The sequence below is a fragment of the Folsomia candida genome, unplaced genomic scaffold (genome assembly GCF_002217175.1).
Source record: "Folsomia candida strain VU population unplaced genomic scaffold, ASM221717v1 Fcan01_Sc005, whole genome shotgun sequence".
Taxonomy (NCBI): Eukaryota; Metazoa; Arthropoda; class Collembola; order Entomobryomorpha; family Isotomidae; genus Folsomia; species Folsomia candida.
In genome coordinates, this window is record NW_019091197.1 from 5,219,161 (window position 1) to 5,239,320 (window position 20,160).

The 20,160-nt window shown below is 42.7% G+C and overlaps 2 protein-coding genes and 1 long non-coding RNA gene across 3 annotated transcripts; 2 read left to right on the forward strand and 1 right to left on the reverse strand.

Annotated features, from left to right (window-relative positions):
• Window positions 1–946: 946 nt before the first annotated feature.
• Window positions 947–9,618, reverse strand: LOC110850269. Its single transcript, XM_022097722.2, has 4 exons — window positions 9,319–9,618; window positions 8,902–9,251; window positions 1,256–8,362; window positions 947–1,144 (listed from the first exon to the last, which is right to left on the reverse strand). Exons 1-4 carry the CDS (start codon window positions 9,507–9,509, stop codon window positions 1,107–1,109), a joined length of 7,686 nt encoding a protein of 2,561 aa, XP_021953414.1. The 5' UTR covers window positions 9,510–9,618; the 3' UTR covers window positions 947–1,106.
• Window positions 9,619–10,056: 438 nt separating this feature from the next.
• On the forward strand, window positions 10,057–12,835 carry LOC110850270 (mucin-2). Its single transcript, XM_022097723.2, has 5 exons — window positions 10,057–10,604; window positions 10,659–10,952; window positions 11,784–12,098; window positions 12,161–12,517; window positions 12,581–12,835. The coding sequence occupies exons 1-5, from the start codon at window positions 10,136–10,138 to the stop codon at window positions 12,712–12,714; spliced, it is 1,569 nt and encodes a 522-aa protein (XP_021953415.1). The 5' UTR covers window positions 10,057–10,135; the 3' UTR covers window positions 12,715–12,835.
• A 2,989-nt stretch (window positions 12,836–15,824) lies between these two features.
• LOC118435569 lies at window positions 15,825–19,882 on the forward strand. The gene is made up of 2 exons (XR_004834889.1): window positions 15,825–18,748; window positions 18,820–19,882. It is a non-coding gene; the product is annotated as an uncharacterized LOC118435569 (long non-coding RNA).
• The last annotated feature ends 278 nt before the right edge of the window (window positions 19,883–20,160 follow it).

Here is a 20,160-nt window from a genome sequence, read left to right on the forward strand (position 1 = left end):
CCTAACAATTTCCGTAAATAAATTTGCTTAGTCGGTTTGATTGACGCACTGATCCTGAATTGAGCGACCTACACATTTATGTACGTACGTGATATTCATCAGGGTTAATTTAGTTCCCAGCGATAACTTTGATTGAGAAGAATGTGATCGAATGACGTAAATGAAAATGACCTTTCAGACAAGTAGAAATGGAATGCAACCTACATAAATGCAGATCAAATACAAATCCGTCCATATACAAATGCGTATAATAATTTGAGGTGAAAGTGCAAATAGTTAATTTTATTCGAATTTTACAATTGCGACGATGTTTATGCAATATGCTCTTCAAACTTTCCATGTACGTCAAAAGTTTAATAAAGTTTAAGTCATGTGACATACAAATGAAGTTCTTTAGATTAAAGTAACTATTTATTTATTTGCTTCTTAAGTCGTTTTTAATTTTAGACTAAAAGTCATATGCATATAAAATATTTGATTGCAAGCATATGCATAATGGAGTCATTAGATTCATGATCTGTAGAATTTAACATCCAATTATTCCCCGAGCATTATTCTCCATGTCAAATACAAAAAATTTTGGATTCTGGGATTTATAGTTGAAATTGCAAATATGTTTAAAACGTATTGTTGTCTTATCCACCATTAACTGTAAAATGTAAGCACGATCTGATAAGATGTGCTGAAGGAAGATGCATAAGTGATAATGAGATTTTTTTTAACAAGAGTAAACTCATACTCCTCTGTCAAGCTTCCGGTAGTTGCTAATGTCCTGGTTAGCCTCATCTAAAAAAATATGACGATGTATGTGGTAAAAATAAAAAATTGATCACATTTCGACATGTTGAGACTGGACGCTGTCTTGCAAAATGGCTAACGAGCTCATCTTGTATGTAATAAATATATTTCCAGATTTAGCATACTTTTCCCCCAGTTTTGTCGAAAATATTTTAGGAATGAATGCAATATAACTTTATTTATTTACATCATGTTAATTTCAAATTTCCATAATATATTTGTGTACATATTTTTTTTATTTCGTGATCGTTTCAGAAAAAAGATTGATGAATGTGAACGTATTTATTGTCCAAGTAGTCCCACAGCTTTCACCAACGCCCCACCGTCCGGCTGTACACTCCTTGACCTGCGCGCAAGATATCCGATTTAAGAAAAAGTATTTAGAACAACTAATTATTAAAATTATCAACCAATAATTATGAAAATTGCATGTTACGCAAGTATTAATTTGTCTCACCATTGCTTTTCGCCGGTGGTAAATTGGCGTCTTTAAAGAACCCTTCGTCAGTTAAGTGCTCCTCCATCAATCTCAAAACCTTGAGAGGGTTGCCCCCTTCCAACCGCGTGATGGCCCCATCATCATCTCGCCTAACGTCCAAATCCCACTTGCTCTGCTGTTCATCAAAGTACTTACTAAAAAGCTGGATGGCATAAAAGTGGACCTCCCACTTGAAATTTGGTAGTAGCCCCTCCCCACAAAACTCCTCGAAAAGTTGGATCGTCTTATGAATCCGGACCTGCAAGTCCCTCACCATCCCGACCCGATACAGGACAGCCTCATAGTCGGCCTTCATCTGCTTCGGAATATCCCGCAATCTAGCCACCAACCAGTCATGCTGCTGCCACGTAAGTTTCTCTGGTTTTCTTGCATTTAGGGCGGATTCGAGGGCGGAATTATAAATCTGCACATCAAAGGCGATCATCCTCCTTAAATCGGGAAGCAGGTGGTCAGGTTTTCCTTTATTGCCATCGGGTAAATGTCGGGATGCAATGTGCCCCAGGTTTTTGTAGACTTGTTGCAACTCAGCGTGGAACCGGTGTCTCGCCGGGGTGACAAATTGAAGAGTGGAGACGTACTGGAGGAACTTGGTCCATTGGGTTCCTAGGTCACTAAATTCTTCACGAATCGCTTCCAGAGCCAAGAACAAGTCGCCGGAAAAGTCACTTTGACGTTCCGCAATTTGGCGGGCAATCACTCCTTGTCGAATGCGTTCATAAATGGAGTCTCGCACCAGGTTCGTGTAACGAGTAATTTCCTCATCCACGAGGAATCCACGTGGCTGTTTAAGCACCTCGGCGAGCAGAGCTTCCCTCACCTTGAAGGCGTTTGCACAGGCTATGCAAGAATTTGGATTAGGTTCAGCTGCCATTGCCATTTTTAGTTTCCTCTTTCGCCGACCTCCCTCGCTTGGTGGGTCAAGGGCGTCCTCACAAGTGTTGATGACGGGTTGGAGGGCTTTGGTCAAGGCGGATAAGCGTCTCTCCAGGTCACCGTCGAAACCGGTCACATACTCTGAGAAGAGTTTGTCCAGTCCATCGTTAAATTGGGCTTCAGCTTTTTTCTCATGGTAAAAAAATGCTCCGTCGATGGCTCGTTTGACGTCAGTGACTCTTTCTTCGAAGGCGGCGTTCTCCCGAAGTCCAATCGCGGATGGACGATCGAAGGGGACGCCGACTGGGTAGATTTCTCCCCAGAGGGCGATCGTCGATTGGAACCAGTTGCCCAGGGTGAGACGCGCTCCTCGCGTGGTTGCAGCAATGTGTATGATTTTACTGTAAAGCTGCTCAACGTCGGAGTGATAGTCGAGATAGGCAGCGCCTTCTTGGTGGATTTCCGAACCGCGGGATCGGATCGGATGGACCACTTCGGCATGTTTGTTGCGACTCTTGATTTGTTTTAGGCGATGGGCTTCAGTGACTCGCAGACCGGTCTGGAGTTGAAGATCCGTTGTAACTTGGACCGCAGATGACAGTGCGGAATTGAATTCGGCTGGTGCAGGACCGGCGGATGGTTGACCGGGCAAGAATTGCTGGACCATGTAGACATCGGGTGTCAGGGGCAATGTGTTCACTTTCCCCAAGGCGGTAAAGCTTACTTCAAGAATTTCTTTAAGCTCGTTCATCGTGGGGCCGATAATAGTTGCCAAAGTGACGGAACTTATGCCGAGGAGGAAAGTGATAATTTTTCTTTCCAGAGTATCCGCCCCCACGTCGATTTTGTTCTCAGCTCCGCCGACCCCTTCAGAATCAAGAATGAGGAAAGCGTCACAATCCGTGCTTGCCTTTAGTTCCTCGTTGAGCCACAAGAGGCGGAACTGAATACCAAAAGTTGTCCCATGTTCGGTGAATCCCGCTCCAAAGAGGGAGTTGAGCAGGGTGGATTTTCCAGATGATTTTAGACCAAATGCGGAAATGACGAAGATTCTGGTAGCCTCGGGGATCGACTTGATCACATCGTCGACACCATGCATCCACATGGTGGCGGGAGAGTAAGTCGGGTGAAATAATTCGAGGGGATGTCCACTGTTGACGTAGTCAGTTTGCACGGAAAGGAGGGATTCTCGCCCGGGCTCAGTCCAGTTCCACGTCGCCCGCCAGATGTCCTGCATCGACATGGAATTTCGTCGTAATTGCGCCATTGCCATTCTCATCTCCTGTTGTGTTTCTAACACCCAGATGGCGTCTGGTGGGTGACCTTTCGCAGTGAAAAACTTTTCTTCAATCTGAGCCCGCAACTTGTAAATCCTCTCCACCCATTCCGCACTGGAAGTACGAGAGAGAAAGTCCAATTCCCACGTGAGGTGGGTCAAGGACATATTTCTTTGTGGTTGGGGTAAGTTGAGCAGAGCGGCAAATTTCTGTACCAAAAAGGCCACAAGTTTGAAACTTTCTCCACCTGGGTTGGCCAAGGCGTCTTGAATATTTCCAATGCTCGACCTTTCAATGAAGGTGATCAGTTCGATGGATTCTGGCGTAGAGACAGGCGTCACTGGAGTCACGGTGATGGGTGCCGTGGTGCTCAGCGGTTTTGACCCTTTCGGCGTTCCCAGCCCAGATGCGATCGAAGACAGGAAAGAACCTCCCGCCGCTGGGATAGGATCGTAACCTTCGCCATCTTCCACGTCTGTTTTTACCGTGTAAGACATTCCATCCAGGAAAATGTGTGACAGATTAAACTTGTTTCGGATATCTTGCGACTCTCCATCTCGTCTGAAGATTAGGTTCTGTTCGTGCACCCTGTCCTTGATGGTGCTGTCCGGATACATGACGACGTCAAGAACCTTGCTTTTTCCTAGAACACCGGACAGAACCTTCTTCCTTGCTCGGAGGTCATTGAAATTCGACGCTTTCCAAAAGACGACGAAGCACGAGACGTGTGGTCGAACAACTTCGATGAGGGAGGAGAGCGAAAGCGCGTCCCCGTGAAGTAGACCGAGCAGGATGACCTCTTTCCGCTGTCCGTTGTACTCTGCCTTCACAAAATGTTCCCAAAACACTGGATCACACGTAGTTTCGGAGAGCCAGCTGAATTCTAAAAAGCCATTTCGGTTCAAAGGACGTCCATGTTCCGAGCCTGGGTCAAGTTTTGACGAGAAGTATGTCGGGTCCTTCATCAGATAGGAATTAATCAGGGAACTCCGTCCCGGATCAGGAGTAGTGTCCCCAACGCGGAGGGTAAGCACGAATCGGTACGGATCGCGGAAGAGGCGAGGTTGCGGGACAAGTGCTTCCATTTCGGGGACAATAATGTCTTGAAGTGCGGGGTGAAGCAGGGTGGCTTTCGTGGGTGTGGGGATGACAATTCCTCCCTCCCTGGGACCTGGGAGTTGGGCGATAGATGTGACAAGATAAGGGAGTGGGATGGGCGTTTTTGACATTGACATTAACGCAAGATGTGTCACGACAGGGTCGGTAAGTTGGAAGAGAGCCGTTTGCAAGTCACCTCTGGACAGGAGCATTCCTAACGATCGGGTTGGAACTCCGTCACCAAAATCGATAACGCCAGGTCGTGGTCCACTTGGTGGGTAGTGAATGTAATGCTCGAAGAAGGCCGCAGATAAGGTTGGGCTGCTGTTGGTTCTGATTTGCTGGACGAGATATCGCAACGTGGTGGTGGCGGCCTTTTCAAGCTCGTCGTACTCCGTTCGAGCCGTTTTGTGCAGATTTTCCACTTCGAGGTAGGACTTGGATCGAAGGAAATTTAGTTTTCCTCCGCGAACAAGGGGTTTCCACATGTAGTTCACAGTGATGCTTTCTGGTTCGGGTTCAACTTTCTTGGCCGGGGTCGGACTTATGGTAACGGGAACGAGTTGTTTATCAAAAGTCTCTTCGTTCTTATCTGGGTATTTGACCTTGAGGACGTTCAGAGCTCTCGTAACGGTGTCAAGTGTCCACGGCAGGTCGAACAAACGGTCGACTGGATTCCAGTAGAAAAGAATTTTCTCTTCCTCCAATGCGTCTCTGATTACCCCAACGTTGTCAACATTATTTCGCAACACTTCCGCAAAGTCGATGGGCATTGCTTGTCGGATGAAGATGATTTGGAAGGCTTCAATCATAGTGACAACGTCCACCCACTCTTTTGGGTACTCGTAATTGGGCCGAGTTCGAAGGGTTATCAGGGCCTTGACGACTTCCACGACGTCTGGTGGGATCCATGCTGGGAATTTAAGATCACCATCGTCACCAACAGCTTTCTCTTCTATGAGTTCGCCATCATCATTAATTTCGGCGTTTTCTCCAAGGAGGTCGGCATTCTCCTCCTGTTCTGCTCTTAATTTTTCCTCCTGTCTTTGATTCCAGACATAAACGTGCACATACAAACCGTCAACTACACCTTCATTGCTGATGACTTGGCGCAGGGCGTAAAGAAACTTGGGATTGGTCCAAACCGTTTCCAGCTGATCGTCGTCAAACTCGTAGCCGGTCATCTTCTCGATGATGCTCTTGATGTTGGTGGGGGCGGGAAGGGTGGAAAAGTTGAAGAACTCTTGATGCATGAGGTACAACTTGGGGTCGTATCTGACTTCACTGAGAACGCCGAGTGTCTTGAAGAGTTGTCGCTCCGTGAGAGAGTCTTGAAGACGACGTGCACCTCGGGGATATTCGTCGCTGATAGTGACGCGGTCGCAGTATCGTTTGCACATTGGGAGCAGGACGTGTTTCAAACTCTTGAATTGAGGATCTTGCATCCCTTCGACCAAGTAAGTCATGTTGAAGACGTGGAAAACGGCGGGCTCCTTGGTCTTTTCGGCGATAAAGGCTTCAAAGAGTTTCCCAATTCCGATGATTCTAACCCTGCCGGGCATTCCGTTATAGGCGATGACTTCCGCACGAAGGGCATCGTACAGGTCGTCCTCGTTGATGATGACGCCACGCCATTTGTAAATTCTGGCATATCCTCGTTCAGCAGGTTCGTCAAGGATGAATTTGATGATGGCGTTTATTTTTGCACCGAGCGCTATCTCATTCCACTCTACCGGTGGATCTGGGGGAGGATCGGCTTGTGGGGGATATTCTGGTATTTTGCGTAGCTCGTCCAACGCAAGGACAACCTTCATCAAAGCGGGGGCCTGATTAGAGAGAAAGTTTCGAATGTCTTGGTAAAACTTGGACCACTCGATGTCCTTCCAAGTCGTGGGGGAAAATTGGTTGTCCTTCCAGCCGTGTTGAGAAAGTAAGGCTTCCAGTGCATCGGTAAGCGCAGGGTCGGCTAGTGCCAAGTGCGCCACCGTTGTCAGCACCTGCGGTTCTTCACGCATGGCTGATGCGCGCGCTACTTGAATAGCTGAATATAGGAAGGCGTCGTCGTTATTCGGGAATTCAGGCAAGTCAAAGATTGGATCCGAGTTGAAAGTTTGATGATCCAGGATGAGGTTTTGTATAACGCTGATCGCCCAATCGGCACGTGGCGGGTAAAGCTGTGACTTTCTGATTTCTCCAAAGGAAATTAAACTCCAATCTGGTTCCGGCTTGGCGAACTGTTCCATCATGATGAGGATCTCGATATGGTCGATGCACACGGCTTGGAAAACGTTATCGAGGAAGATGAGCAACAAAGGGGAGTAGAACTTGTCGGAAACGTTGTTAAATCTTGAGACTAGGAAACGATGCTTCAAATTGGGAAACCTCTGGGGAATGTAGACTCGAAGTTGGCGGAAGAACCGCATCATTTCGACACCCGTGTTGAGAGCTTGGATGGGGACGACGAGGTTCCAAGTGTCCAATGTTTCCGTTAGATTGGCCAGAAGTTCGCAGTACGTTTCACAGATAACCGTCCCGTTAAAGCCTTTCATCACCTTGACCAAGTTTGGAACGTCAAACAAATATTCGACCATGGGTAAGTTGAGACCGTACAAGGCGGCATTTATGGAATAGAAAATTTTCGCAATAGTTTCCCCCTCGTCCACAGATACTGCGAGGACTTCGAGGACGAAGCGGATTTCCTTCGCTGTGTATATCGTGGTCTCCTTTTGCGTCTTGTAGGTCAGAGTGAACTGACCTTCTGAAATATTTGGGAACGCTACACCCACCTCAATCCCATACTTTGCTAGGGTGGGGCTCATGTCGTACAACTTTATAAACACGCCGGTTGGCGATGTTTCCTTGAAGTCCGTCTTGAGCAGGATCTTGATCGTTCGCTCCGTATTGTACCAATCTGCAAGGTCAGTTGCGTTTGAGAAGAACCGAATCGAGGGGTTCCCATCCTCATCAACGATTCCTTCTACATCTGAGGCACGAATACCGGCAAGTTGCTTTTTGGCATCCTCCTTAAATTGAAGTATGTCGTTGACTACTTCCCACGGTCTGAACTCGCTGTCGTATCGTTTCACCATCTCGGTGAGGTCGGTTGTGTCGCCGTTAGAAACTTTATATTCGATATAGATCTTTGCCGCTTCTCGTTTCAGCTCCACAGCGAGGTCTGCCTTTGCCGTGGAGTATGCACGAATTTCGACGGTCAACGGGTTGAAATCATCCATCAAAATTGGAATTATTTTGGGTTCCATTTCCGCCAATAGCATTTTTACGTGTTCGAGGCTGGAGAAGTCGCGAAGGTTGAAAACCATGGTCTGAAAACTGTCGAGAATATCTTGGTCCAATAATTTGTAGATTGGGTCAACGTCGTGATCAGCAAGAATATGGGAAATTGGGACTAGTTTGAAGCGGACGGGGACGCCAACGACGCGCATTACAAAGTCGGGATTATCTGGATCCTTTTTGTCCAATTCTGGGAAATGGCGCTCTTGATTAACCAAAGTGTCGAGTTCTTCAACTTGCTTAAACATTTCTGCACATGTCGTTGGACTTTTGGTAAACCGAGGTTGTGCCTGGACGTCGACTGTGGTGGAGTAGTTGGAGGCTGCTTCTTTGTCCAGTTTTTCGAATTCGGCTTTAGCCTCGACGTTAATACCCCCATGTTTGACGGTCAGGCTGAACGATCCTTTGATGGACATGTTGGAATCTGACACATTTTCCATGTATGCGATGGATCCGGTAGCCTTTCCGCCGACGAGGACGGCTTGTACGAAGTGCGTTGCGACGATTTTGGGGTCTTCGCCATTTGCTGGGAAGCACAGGGAGAAAAAGCATGCCAAAAATAAGTTATGTATCTGTAGTCATGCGAGTTATGTGTGTGCATATGCTGATTTGCAATATTGAAATAATTGAGTTTAAAGAAAATACGCAAATTAAGGAAATAATTAGGCACTCTAATAATTCGAAATAGTTTTTAAAAAAACTTAAAACGTTTCATCTAATATAGTTGCATTTTGCCGAGTGGTTAAAAAAATAAAACGTATCAAAAAGTTCGATATAAAAGAAATCAAATTCCTACCCTTAAAAAGTGGAAATGCCCAAACAAATACTAATAAGTACAGTGCAATTATTTGTGCATTTGTCACCTCATTTGCATATTTTGACACATTAGCAAGAGAATACGCACACCCATGGAGTTTTTTCAACATGGAAGGTCCGCAATGCGGACTCTACCGAAAATGCGTTTGGTGAGATTTATGCAAATGAGGTGACACGCACAAATAATCCCACTTGTATGCATGACGAATGTGAGCTCGATCCAATAAAAATGAAATAAAAGTTACTCACGTCCAGGCTGGAGGAGTGCTTTGACTTGTGGAGCGACAACCAGGGCAGCGGAGGGTCGCACCCTGACCTGGTAGGTCAAGGTGTCATACGACACGACAATGTTTTCCTGCCTGAAGTTGCGAGTTTCTGACTTGGCATAGGCTCCAGAACCGGCCACCTTGACGGTGGTTTTTTCATCGGCAAAATCGACGCTTAGAGCGGCCGATATCTTCATGACATTGGTGGTATCACGGGTGGTTTTGACGCTGCGGAAGGAGTAGTCCAACGTTTGGATGGGGTCAGCCTGCAAATAATTTGCACCCAATCTGGTGGCAAATAGGTTCCCTTCGACAGTATTAGTTCTGCAATTCCTGTAAAATTCAATTTTAAATTGGATGTCAAATATCCTAAAAAGTCTAAAATAACGTATCTTCTGACCACAAATCTCCCAGGGCAACAGGACCAGCTCCGTCTTCCAGAGTGGGGAGGACGATGCCGGAATATTCCATTGAATCCGTTCCACCCGATTGGCGACTACGGTTTAGGGACGTGGAGGAGGACGTCATTTTGGTTTTGGCTTCTTTGTGAAGCCCAATTTTTTTGGGGGTGGTGGTACTTTCTTTCGACATTTCTACGCGTTAAGAAACGCAGATTATGTATGACTTAAAAAATTGTGTGCTTTATTTTTGAACGTGCATTTTTTCCAGGGTCAGACAAGTGTGTTAAGCTGGGTGCAGTGTTTGCCCATAAATGAGCTGATTGTTAATTTGTCGCTTAATTAAATAAGGCTAAAGTGTCACCATTGACGGTGATGGATGATACCTATCTTCACAAGTACATTCATGGAAAATGGTTATCTTCTTCTCATTTTTGTGTCAATGGTTTTGGTGAGATGTGGTGAATATGGTAAGTTTAAGCATTCAGGGACAATTATATGTAACATGTGAATCAATCAATGTCACCCTGAAGTGATTATACGCAAAAAATTGCAAAATTGATTAAATAACAAATTTTATGGGCTTATGTATTGTCACTCAAACACGCGTTGTTGTTGAGATTATTGGACTTTAGTTGCCAGGCAGAACGGGAATTAATTATAAACTTGTCCAAGCAGATAAGCCAATTGTCATAATCACTGAACAAACTCGGCTTACCTTTATGATCCCAATGTCAACGAGGAAGGTTATTTATTACGCAAACATGAATATGCCATCCATCACATCGGATTGAGGTAGCTTAACATGTCCCAATTTTAATGAATGTATTCAAAGTCGCACACAACTTAGGACACAGCAAAAATTTTGTAATTTATTCACACACCTTCAAAAAATCTGATATGTTTCCTTCTAAAATTTTAGTTTTTACCGTATTAACACTTTTCGCCGGAATTTCACAATCTTTAGAGAATGAATTGTGCGAGTTTAAGCCTTGGGTAACTCCAGAGGGAGAACTTCTCGACACTCTAACAAATGTGGTGAATGTGGAAGCTTGTTGCACCCGCTGCAATAGGAGTTCGACTTGCACGGCGTACAGTTATAATCGAAATGGTCAAGATTGTCAACTATGGAACCATACCAATTTTGTGGAGACTCTCAATCCCCTAGTGACCAGTGGAATCGTACTTCCGCCCGATTTTGTGACTGAGATCGTCTCCTCAACCACAATACCGGAGGATCCATGTCCGATCGATAATACCAATCCGAACATGAAGTTCCCGAATGAAAGTGAGGCGTAGATTATATTTTATAACTGGTTGCTGATTGATTTTGTTATTTCAGCCGACTGCTCGAGATATTCCGTCTGTTTTCTTGGTAGATTGTACCCATATTCGTGCTGGGAGGACTATGATTATTACCACTTGTACGACCACATAGAAAAACATTGTCTCCATTTTACCATAGCTCAATGTTTTGATGGAGCAACTCCGCCCACAATGCCGTCCAGCACGGCATTGTCGCCCATACCAACTACTTCGCCACAAGTGACAACTACAAGGACGCCCACGACAACAACGGGCGCGCCACTTCCCATCGAATGTCCACCGGAAGGGAGGATCAATATCCCGTATCCTGGTTCGTTTTCCGTTTGTTTAACGTGGATGGAGTACCTGGTTGAACCCTTTTTGCTGGACTGGTCACTTTTTATGCCACAAAAACCATGGCGTTCCAATGTGGAATGTCACCCCAAAAGCGGTGACTTATTTTGGCATGGGATGTTTTCATGCCGGAAGAAAACCGATTTTTCCCACTTTAAAATTCCATTTACTTTATTTGACTTCTCGTAGCGTGGAAAGAAAGGCGACTCCCAATGGGGGTTTTCCAGCGTATGCTCTCAGATTTTGACGAAACTAGGGTCAATCGATCATAAATTTAGTTAATATAAAATTTGCAAAAGACGCGAACTTCTAATGCTCCGTTCGGCAGAGATACACTTGGAAAGTGTAAAATTTGTCTTTAGGATGCGTTTTCTCCTCGGCGTATGTAAATATCTGTCAAACTTTAGCATTAGCAGATAGTGTCTCTTACAAATTTCGTATTAATTACATTTTGATTGAGATGTAATTGATTGATACTAAAACCCAACAAAAAACTACCAAACACTACCCAATTTGTCGACTTGGTCCCATTAAAATGGTATCTTGACGACGAAGGTGGCATACTGTGTGCCACTTCCACTCACGACCAAAACTTACATTAGGAATGTGACCGTAATGTCAAGAATATAAATTTGTAAAATTAAGCTCCATTCCATGGGAGGAGTTTAGTTAATTTAATTAGCCCCATTTGAAACAGATATATTTTACGACACTAGGATAACGTTTCTAACGACATTACACGATCAAAAGAAATATCACTAAAAATTGGAACCCGCAAGCTAATTGTAAAAATTTTTGAATTTTTTAGGTGATTGTACGAAATATGTGATGTGTGTGAATGGTGACCCAAGTGTCCAAACCTGTCCGAACGGCGAGCATTTTGACATTATAACAGGAACATGTCGGCACCCAAGCGAAGCGACGTGTTACACACCCAGCACAAATGTAACCACGGGAACGACGATGACCACTGCTCGCACCACCGTCACCACCACCACCACCACGACGACTACGAGACCGACATCGACAAATCCTCCTCCGAGTACAGGACCCACCGTGACCACGACAACTTTGGGGCCAGGGATATGTCCCCCGAACGGGGTTCGAAACATTTCTCATCCACGTAAGCTTTTAAAATTAATTTGGAACAAAATTTGAGCTTAATTAATTATTAATTTGTTAAAGATGACTGCACAAGATATATTTTCTGTGTTTACGGGGACGGAACGGACAAGTGGTGCGAGACAAACTTATGGTTCGACGTGTTCGTGTTGATGTGCATTCCGTCCAGTGAAGCCACTTGCGCCCCTGATGCAACCCTTGACCCATTTCCAACGACAAGGCCAACCACACTTGCACCCACGACAAATGCGGCGACGACAACTACCCGTCCACCTACAACAGTCACCCCTCCACCCACGACAGCCACCTCTGCTCCCACCACGGTGACTCAGCCAGGCACCACACAACCCACGACGAGACCCACCGCTGGCCCACCCGAAGAATGTCCGGCCAGCGGCCTTGTGAAAATTCCTCATCCAAGTAAAGATTTAAAAAATCATTATAATGACTGATGTACATATGACAAATTTTTCTAATTTATAGCCGACTGTACGAAATATATCATGTGTATGAACGGTGATGGGGCAGAAATGTCTTGTCCAGGCGGACAAAAGTTTGACAATCCGACCCGACAATGCAAACCGGAAGCAGAAGCGGTCTGTTATAATGGATTTTGATCAATAAATTAGACTGGAGATATAAATAAAATAATTAGACACCGAATTAATATTTATTTCACTATTTTTGTCAATAGTTAATAAAATTCGTATCGTGCAAATAAAACCAGGCTTAAATTCATCATCTATACAGTTTAAGACTTAATATATTGAATCATATTTGAAAATTCTTTGTTGTCCAAATCAACCGGGATAACTTCTTCAGCATTGACAACGGGGGGATCCTCAGTATTGCATGGAATACCAGCTTCGATCTTCATCTCCCCCACGAGGAAACTGCAGCCACACCCGATTTCTAACCTCACAGCGCCAATGACCGGAAGTGGAATAATTGTTGGGCTACCAATTCCACACGTGACGTTGACACTGATCCGATTTGGAGACGTCCTAGCAATAAAATACGTATCGCTCTTCACCATCCTCACCAAAATGTCGGGCAGGCCTGACCCAGAAGTGGGGATAATTTGACACCTCACGGGACAATAATATAAGGAATCGATAGGGGAAATATTTCCATAAATGATTCTGGAAGAACACGTCCTACTCCCGTCCTTGAGAAATGAGGTCGGTTTGGTCTCCACAAATTGGAGAAAGCTGGAAGAAATTTCGCCATCTCGTCGAACGACGGACACGTTTGTGGCCGCATTGAACTGGATAAGTTGTTCCTCCTCAAATTCAGGAACGTGGCAGGTGTAGTTGTCATTCTGATACTGCGCGTGGAACGGGATTGAGGACAATTTGTGGAGGGACCAATTTGAGCCGGACTTTTTAATCGGGACAGAAAATAGGATACTTAATATTTCGCCATTATTAATATTACAGTCGGCCGTGGGCAGGGTCCAATATGTAGAAATAGTTTCGGGAGTGTTGGGGACTGCGAATTCGTATCCTTTCGCATTTACCACGGCTTCTAGCTCGTCTAGTTTTCCTTGTAAGGTTTCCTCCTTGATGACCAATGGAGGGAGGAAGTGGTGCAACTTGCACCGATTAATGGAGTCCTCCCATCTCGTCCGTTCCGCGAAATGGTGGAGGAAGCCGGCGACGTTTAATAGTTCGCGAGTTATCATTGAGGAGCGTTCAGTTTCTGGATTGCTTGGATTGTGATACAGATCGTAATTTTGCATCGAGTCAGTATAGTGACCATAGAAACTCGACATGTAATCACCATTACTATCCGTCACAAGAGTACCTTGTTCTAGGCAGTTTTTGAGGGTGTCGATGGTTGCCTTAAGATCGGAAGAATCCATGAAGAGAGATGGGAAGAGGGGGGTAAATTTGTCGCACTGGGGGGATCTTCGCGTGGGCATGGTGGACCTTGGCTTTCTAAGGGATTGATCAATCGTGATGATGTTACTCAAGGCGTCTTCGATGTTCTGGAGGTAGTGCAGCAGCACACAGTAGAAGGGATTAACGGATCCGGAGGGACAGTTAGTTTCGCCAGTCGCCATCAAAGATTCGATTGGGTCGGGGATGACGCGTTGAAAGTGAATGTGGGCCGTCTTTTCGTACGTGACAATTCCAGGGATGGGTTCGTGGAAGACGGGATCAATCCTAGTCGCTGCGGTTGCTATGGCAACCAAGGAGAGGAAGATGGATAAGAGGTGCATTTTGGGCTTATTATTTTGTGGGTTGTGACCAGGTAAATGAGGAATAATGTGAAATGCTCGTGGAGCGACGAAGCCGGACTTATCTTTAGCAAATACAGGGAACCAAATGATGATTTGTAGATAATCGAATGTGTATCGGTAATCTCCCCACAATGACCAAGATAAATTACATACCAGGCCAGTTTACAGCGATTGAGATTACCTGAATGGGCTATACATATGTATTCGCAACTGAATTATGATTTTCAGCATCCTTCTGTTTTCACATATGCATATGTGTCATGTGTGTGCAATTGTGTTAGTGGTATTCTGTGCATGATAAGCACGTAACATATGTACGAAATTAACAAAGACATTGCATGCAAAATTATTGATTCACGGCTTTTTAACATATTAAATACTGATTTGAATTCATGAATTGGCATACTGACATATCAGCGCTGCTCTTTCTGTACGTGCGTATTGGAAAAATAAAGAGCCCCTCGTCCTATGTCCTTCATAAATTTAGTGTCCTTTATTTCTGGTCAATTTTTTAGGTAAGCAATTGATCTTAGTATGCTTAAGGTTTAAATTAGCTTCTCCAAAGTTATTAAATACGTTTCTTTCACACAACTTGACACATCAATCCCCCCCCCCATTTTTTGTTGTATAACTATCTGTAGACTAAACATCATAAAGTAATACATTTTAATTTGCCTTGGGTAGTGAGTAATTAGATATTACGCAACTTAAGGGTATGTAAGGTTACTGTCGTTCTCAATAATCTTTAACATTTCCGTGCAGATAATGGAATGAGCAAATCGATAACCTCGGGATTTGTCGCTAGTAACTGAAATTAGTTTTCGTTGGACAAACATTCAGTTGTACGTATTTATTTAATTAACTGCTAATTAGTTTGATAAATATTGCTGTTTTCGCTTATGTATTTGTCCAACACATACTAATCGGCGAATTTGTATTAAGCAGCTTCAAATACGGCAAGGAGATCGATTTACTATATATTTTCATTCAAATATCCATACGGACGGAAATTCTAAGCATTAAATTAAATTACAAGCTTCATCCCTTTCTTTATGAAATTGCGAGTACTTTAGGTGTCTTTTTAATAACTAATCAAAAATTCTCCATGATAAATACTACCAATACAAAATTATAAAAAATGGATATATGATATATCCATAGGATATATCATATATCCCATAAAATCCCAGACTCTATCGAAAACCAGCTTCTAACACTGGCAAAATTTCCAATTTTTGGTGTCCAACTTATCTGCTATTTTCCCCTCTCTGTTACAAAAGTTTCAATCATTTCTCCCCCAAACAAGTCAAGATCAATAATATCCACCGAAACGCTGAAAACCCTTAAATTCCGCTGGTTCGGGATTCCATTCCTTTCCCAATTTATTTTCATTTCCGTGCTCACTGCCGCCTCCAGGATGTCGGTCGACTCGAGCTACAACGAGTACTCGATGGAAAGATACAACCGCTTATCATCCGACTATATAATCATCACGGGCGGCTCGCTGTATTGCACCGGAAACGCTGTAGCAAATCGCCTCTACCGGTTTAGTTACTGTCCGAAAGACCCTCACCATTTGGCACACGCATTGCAATTTGTTGCAAAAAGTTCGCCAATTTTGGAATGACCCAGGTCACTTGATGACCTTGAAAACATCCACTCGAAACCTGTTCATACGTTCAAGCTTGCTCCTCATCCTTCCCGGGATAACAATTACATTACTCAGACTCAGACTCTCAGGCTGCATCATAGACTCTCAGCTGACAAATAAATAATTAATTAATATCACAAATAATAAATCTCCAGAATGGTAACAAGGACAGTATATAACTGAGTAGTGGCATAATACAAATATAAAAGAAGTAGATAGTCTTACAGTTATCAATTCACTCAAGAAATAGAATTTCAAATACTATGAAGTAAACACTGTCACCGGCCTGTTAACCGTATATATTTTTTCTATTAAGTGTTACATATCCAGGGCATGTTAGAAATGGGATTATTTTATGGATTGTCATTCGACAGCAAATACTCACCTAAAAATAATTTAAAAATACAAAATTACAATGACAAAGCCAAATAACATTCCTGAACTGACCCCACAACGACCCTTAAGAAGTTTATTAATTAAGTCAAGGAAAATAGTGAAAAGTTCTGCAAAGCCACCCATTCTACAAAAAGCTGACAAGATGACCAGTGAATTATCGTTAGCAAATTTGAAAACAGTGCTTAAAGAAAATAATACTGACTTGACAAACACAATTAGTAAGAAAATTGATTCAAAGTTTGATGCACTAAATGATATCCTTAGCGCACAAGATAAAAAATTAAAGTTCTAGAGTCTGAAGTGCTAAATTTGAATAATACTGTAGTTCGTGTTATTAATGAAAACGAACAGCTTTGGCGTGAAGTTAACAAACTCAATTTAGTTATCTCAGGAGTGCCGGACTCTGAATACGAGTCTCGTGAGGAACTAGGAGTCAAAATTGACGCCATCGTGGTAAAGATAGTTGGTGAAAGTAGAAAGTTCGACACTATTACAAGAGTTGGAAAATTCCTAAAAAATTCTACAAGGCTAATCAAAGTTCGCTTTCTCTCAATAAATGACCGGGACGAGGTGTATGACAACAGATACAATGCTGAACGTCCGACCTACATTAACGAGGATCTCCCCCCCGCAATGAGAAGAGATCATGCCATAATGCGACAAAAGAAGAAGCAATTTGTTAAGGATGGATATGGACCACAACAAATAAAAATGGACTGGAACAGACGGATAATTCGAGCTGGAGAAGAAACCTTCAAAATCGTTGATGGACAAATTACTTTAATCGAAACAAAGAATACGACAACCTCAAAATCCCCCCCTCAAGGTCAGAAACCAACTACAACGCATCAAAATAAACAAAACAGAGTGAGTTTTGGACACCTGAACGGGACAAACCCCTATTATGGTGGATCGGACTCAACTCCGAAAAATCAAACTAACACAAATTTCAATATCAATAGATCGAGAGGAAGGGGGAGAGGATATGGAACTAGACGCGGCTCGAATCAAATAATCTACCGGAACCAGCTCACAAATCCTTCGCCACTTCCGCCCAAATCATCGTCATTGCTGTCCAACCCATCGACAACCTCATCTACTCGTCCCCTCCATTTTTTAGGCCAGTCCAGCCGAAGCCTCGGCAACTAATAACCCTCTCCCAATTAAATGTTAATTCTGTATATAAAAAGTTCAACGAAATATCTACTTACCTCTCCGCTGAAGACATCGACATTTTATGTGTAACTGAAACCCTACTCAAAGAGCACCACTGCATGAGAGAAATCTTGGGGTACAAATTATTTCGATGTGATGTCAAAAGCGCAAATGAACGTGGGGTTGCAATTGTTATCAAATCAAGTTTTAACGCCAAAATATTAAATCTCCGAACCGAGAACTGTGCAAATATTGAGTATGTATGTATATCAGTGCAAATCGAAAAATACAAATCAATAATAATTTGCTGCGTATATCGGCACCCAGTCTACAGTACTACTACGCTACAAGCTGATCATCTGTTCTTGCGTACTCTGTTAACTGAAATATGTGATATGAATAAGTCTATATATGTACTTGGAGATTTTAATCTAAATAGCCAAAAATCAATAGAGCCATTAAATACAACCATAACACAATTAAATCTTGACCAAATAATCAATACTCCCACCCGTGGTGAAAACATTCTGGATCTAATAATTGTAAATAAAATTAATACTGTGACACATTCTGAAGTTTAGGACCCACATATTTCTGATCATGCAGCAACAGAGTGTACAATAAATATTGCTCGTTCTAGGCCAGTTAAAAAGAGCATACAGTTTCGCAACTATAAATATGTATCTACCGAAGCCATAATACAGAGAATGACAAACATTGTGATTAATGAGCAATCTGACTCACCTGAAAGTGCCACATTACTACTAAGCAACGCCATACTGGGTATTTTTGACCTTCTCGCCCCCGTAAATAAGGTGACAGTCTACGAATCCACAAATAAAAAATACGTGTCGGAATCTACCAAACGATTTATGAGGGAACGTGACCAGGCCTACAAATGTTTCCAGCTTTACCCATCATTGCAATCAAAAACAAAACTTGATGACCTCAAGAGAGCAGTGAAGAGCGGTATCCTACGTTCCCAAGCATCCTTAAAGTGGCTAAAATTGTACCGTTGCCCAAATCATGTAGCCCTACCACACCGGATAAGTTACGACCAATAGCGATACAACCTGTTATTACTAAACTATTCGGGAAATGTATATTTGAGCAATTACAAAAATACCTTGAAACAAATCGTATGTATTCTCCGTATCAATTTGGCTTTCGTAAACTACATTCAACCACTCATGCGATTATATCGGTAACTGATTTTGTAAAAATTTTGATTTTGTAAAAAACCTAGATGATAAAAAATTCTGTATTTATATCCAGGTCGACGTAAAGAAGGCCTACGACAAACTTTGCAAAGATGTATTAATGCATAAGTTAAAATGGTATGGTATAGATGAAAAAGTAATCGAAGCCCTACTTACAAATAGAAAACAGTATGTCTATGTATATCCCAAAATGTAATTGTCATGCAAAGTCATCCACTTTAGAAACTAATCTTGGGGTCCCTCAAGGTCTATGCGTATCTTGTCTCTTTTTCTTGGTCATGATGAATGACCTCCCAACCATTCTGAAGTACTGCTCTGCTGTAATGTTTGCAGATGATACTGGTCTTATCATGGCGGGTGACATTGATAAGATCGAAACTGTAATATCTAACTTAGAATCTGATTTAAAATCATTATGTGCATGGATGGATCAAAGTAGACAACAATTGCACCCTGATAAGTGTGAGATGATGGTATTTGCTCTAAAAAAGCATAGGTCACTACTCAGTGATATTGTTGTTCGATTAGGCGATAAACCGATTAAGAAAAGTAAAGCTGTTGGGAGTTATTATTGATGATTGTCTTGAATTTAAGGATCATTGTACTGCAGTTGTCAAAAAATGTTACAGTAGTTTATGGACGCTTAGACCACTTCGAATGTTACTCAGTACGTACCATAGAAATATTGTTGTTAACTCCCTCATCATGTCTATTATTAATTATGCCTCTCCAGTCTACTTAGTTGGTAATCAGAATATCAAATGTATCCAGAAACTTATAAGATCGTGTGCTAGATATGTATTAAACAAGCGTAAATATGATAATATTACTGATGATATGTATATGGATCTCGAATGGCTGGATGCGGACAACATAGCAAAGTTTGAAATATCGAAACTATCTTTTAATATGGTAAATTGTCTATGTCCTTCTCTATTTAATAATTATGTTAATTATGAGGTAATACAAACTAGGCAAACACGATCCGTAACGCATGTTGAGCCAAATATACCGTGTAACTCAAAAATCATGCTGAGAAGTTTTAGGTATAGAGCGTCCAAGGTCATGATCAATTTACCGAGTAATTTACTTAGTGGTAATACCAGTAAAAGTGTTTTTAAAAAATTATCCAAGAAGTATTTTATTGATAAGCAACGCGAAGAACGAATTATTAAGTAGCGTCAGCTACTTATTGTGATCGTTTTGTCCGTCCGTCTGTCCGTCTGTAAGCAGGATATCTCCAGAACGAGTCAACATAATCAAACCCCGTTTTCGCCATTGTGCTTCTAATTTTTAGTTCTCGGTCGAGTTCGAAAATGGGGTCAATCTGACCACATCCCACAGCGCCTGGGGGTGTGGTCAAGATTAAATTTAACTTTAATTTTCATATGGGGTG

Bases quoted from the DNA above. Each gene is read 5' to 3' on its own strand.
- LOC110850269 (XM_022097722.2), bottom strand. From the start codon at position 9,509: ATGTCGAAAGAAAGTACCACCACCCCCAAAAAAATTGGGCTTCACAAA. The intron at 9,252-9,318 runs GTCAGAAGATAC...TGAATTTTACAG, and splicing joins GTTGCCCTGGGAGATTTGTG to GAATTGCAGAACTAATACTG. The intron at 1,145-1,255 runs GTGAGACAAATT...TCTTGCGCGCAG, and splicing joins ACCACCGGCGAAAAGCAATG to GTCAAGGAGTGTACAGCCGG.
- LOC110850270 (XM_022097723.2), top strand. From the start codon at position 10,136: ATGAATGTATTCAAAGTCGCACACAACTTAGGACACAGCAAAAATTTT. The intron at 10,605-10,658 runs GTGAGGCGTAGA...TTGTTATTTCAG, and splicing joins CATGAAGTTCCCGAATGAAA to CCGACTGCTCGAGATATTCC. The intron at 10,953-11,783 runs GTTCGTTTTCCG...TGAATTTTTTAG, and splicing joins GATCAATATCCCGTATCCTG to GTGATTGTACGAAATATGTG.